The 2647-nt window shown below is 47.2% G+C and overlaps 1 protein-coding gene across 2 annotated transcripts in view; it reads left to right on the top strand.

Annotated features, from left to right (window-relative positions):
* The window catches only part of LOC110305323 (CMRF35-like molecule 8), a 34907-nt gene that overhangs the window by 1398 nt on the left and 30862 nt on the right, over positions 1 to 2647 (top strand). For both annotated transcript variants that reach the window (XM_021177244.2, XM_029483054.1), the window contains exon 2: positions 1738 to 2094. In XM_021177244.2, coding sequence (XP_021032903.1) covers positions 1738 to 2094 — 357 coding nt within the window. The remainder of the gene's footprint in view (positions 1 to 1737; positions 2095 to 2647) is intronic.

Consider the following 2647-nt stretch of genomic DNA (forward strand, 5'->3'; position numbering starts at 1 on the left):
AGAGAGAGAGAGAGAGAGAGAGAGAGAGAGAGAGAGAGAGAGAGAGAGAAAGCATGAAAGATAGAAAGAAAGGAAGAGAGAAAGAAAGACACTGGTTTCATCTGGTTTTACACACTTATTCACAGAGGTTTGAAAAAAAATTATCTTGGCTATTTTTCCCTTTATTTATTTGGGTTGTCTTCTTCTTTTTTCCCCCTTTGGGATTTAAGGGGATTTAAAGTGTCCTGCTAAGGGAAGTGGTGGAAAGTTAGAAAGCCAACCATCTACTGGCAGTGGAGGAGCATCCTTGCAAGCCAGGAAAGGCACAGGAGGGCTGGAAACTGCTGTTTACTTATTAAGCACGTCGGACGCAGGAGATGACTTAGTGGAGAAAGTGGGCACCTGAGTTTGGATTTCAAGCATCCACTTGAATATTGGATTTGGGATACATGCATATCCCCAGAGCTGGGGGTGCAAAGATGAGTGGAACTCGGTGCTCCTCCTAGTCTCTGTAGGCACCGTGCTCCTGTGCACATATGCACACAAACACATACACATAATTAAAAACAAATCATGGAGAGATAGCTCAGTGTTAAGTGCACTTACTGCTCTTCCAGAGGTCCTGGGTTTGGTTTTCAGAACCCGCATAGTGGTTCAGAACTGTAGAATTATTATTATATTAATATTGATCCATAAAATTAGTACAGCAGCAGTGATTCCTTAAACCTCTGCTAGTTCCCCAATAGCCATACAGGGAGACCAAGATTTATTAAAATTGCCTTGAGGCAGATACTGAGCAATCATTACTCCATTCTAAACTTCCAAGTTAGTCAGGCCTCCTCCCAGACAATATTCCCATCTTACTTGAATTTCTGTCCTCTCTTATCCAGCGCTCCTCTCCTGATGTTTTCTCCATCTCCCACCTGGCTCTCTTTCACTTCCTCCTAGAACCGGAAGTCCCACCCATTCTCTCCAAAGCTCTGTATTGGCTCGTTGGCTTTTATTGGCAAGGCAGAGAACAAATGAGGAGCATGTTTATACAAACTTAAGATAGGAGCTTTTAAGAATAAACAGCAATGCCATGTCCGGATTGAAACAAGATTCAAGGGCAGAGAAATCAACATTTGAATAAAACACGGGTAAACTTTACACGGTGTACAAAAACATTATGCCTACATACAACAACCTATAATTCTGATTTCAGGGCTTCTCACACCCTCTTCTGGTCTCCTTGGGCTCCTGCATGTATGTGTGTGGTGCATGTAAACTCATACAGGTACACACAAACACACAAATATAATAAACCTTAAAGAAAAACTTAAAAAAAACAAAACAAAAGAGAACCTTGAAACAGCGAGATAAACCTAGGTTTAGAGAGCAAACCCTCCCATTTTCCTGCCCTTCCCCCTAACTTCTCTTCCTGGTCACAGGGTCCTAAGGGCATTGAGGGAGCTGGGCATATAGCTGGCCATCTCTTCTGCTCTGACCCATATTTTTGTGGGGGTTTGGGGTGGCACATGGAGGTGTGGCTATTCTCCAGGCTCCTGAGGTGCCCAGAGCTGGGTTTGCAAACATGAGGCCTTTGTGGGTCAGAGGGACTGGGAAGATTCCAGGTGAAGGATGGAGCAGGGCAGAAGGGAAGGGTGCTGAAGGGTGATTGACTGATGGGAGGTGAAGGGGTGAATGGAGGGTGGAAATTTGGAGACCTGATCCCTCTTCTAGCTGTGAGGGTGCAGAATTGAGGTTTGTGTTTTCCAGGCTGTGTCTCTCTGCATGGTCCCAGCACCATGACAGGAAGTGTAGGTGAATCCCTGAGTGTGTCGTGTCAATATGAGGAGAAATTCAAGACTAAGGACAAATACTGGTGCAGAGTGTCACTGAAGGTACTGTGCAAAGATATTGTCAAAACCAGCAGCTCAGAAGAAGCTAGGAATGGCAGAGTGACCATCAGGGACCATCCAGACAACCTCACCTTCACAGTGACCTTGGAGAACCTCACCCTGGAGGATGCAGACACCTACATGTGTGGGGTGGATATACCATTTTTGGATGCCCGCTTGGGGGTCGATAAGTACTTCAAGATTGAGTTGTCTGTGGTTCCAAGTGAGGACCCAGGTAAGTCCCCATAATGAGCATTATGGCACCAGGACAGCTGAAAGTGGCAGGAATTTCTGGAGGAGGAATCAGCTCAGAGCCTGGGAGTACATTATGTGTGATGAGGGGCAGATAGGGACAGAGCAACAGCCAGGGAGGCATCCTGGAGTAACTGCTTCTTGTAAGCGGGATGGTGATGGTCTGTCAGGGGACACGGGACAGAGAGAGCAGAGTGTGGCCAGTGGACAGAGATCTGTATCCTGTGGGAGTGAACCACGGAAACCAGACAGAGTTCATGGGTGTTCTGGGGGCTGAGCAGAGGTCAGTAGGCGACAGATGGTGACAGTGGTTTCTTCAGAGGGAGCTTTCACTGGTGACATGCCAGCTTTGCAGTTAGCTGTCCCTGACAGCCTATGACTGAGGCTGAAGGGGAGCAGACCTGGTGTGTGGTTTCGCCTCAGGAGGGTTGGGGTGGCAGCTCTGTCGTGTGTGCAAACGATCAGCTGATTTAGGAGGATGCCCCACCCGATCCTTCCTTTGGTGTGAAATCAGCTCAACACCAACCCATCGGCTG

This window comes from Mus caroli, chromosome 11, assembly GCF_900094665.2.
Source record: "Mus caroli chromosome 11, CAROLI_EIJ_v1.1, whole genome shotgun sequence".
NCBI lineage: Eukaryota > Metazoa > Chordata > Mammalia > Rodentia > Muridae > Mus > Mus caroli.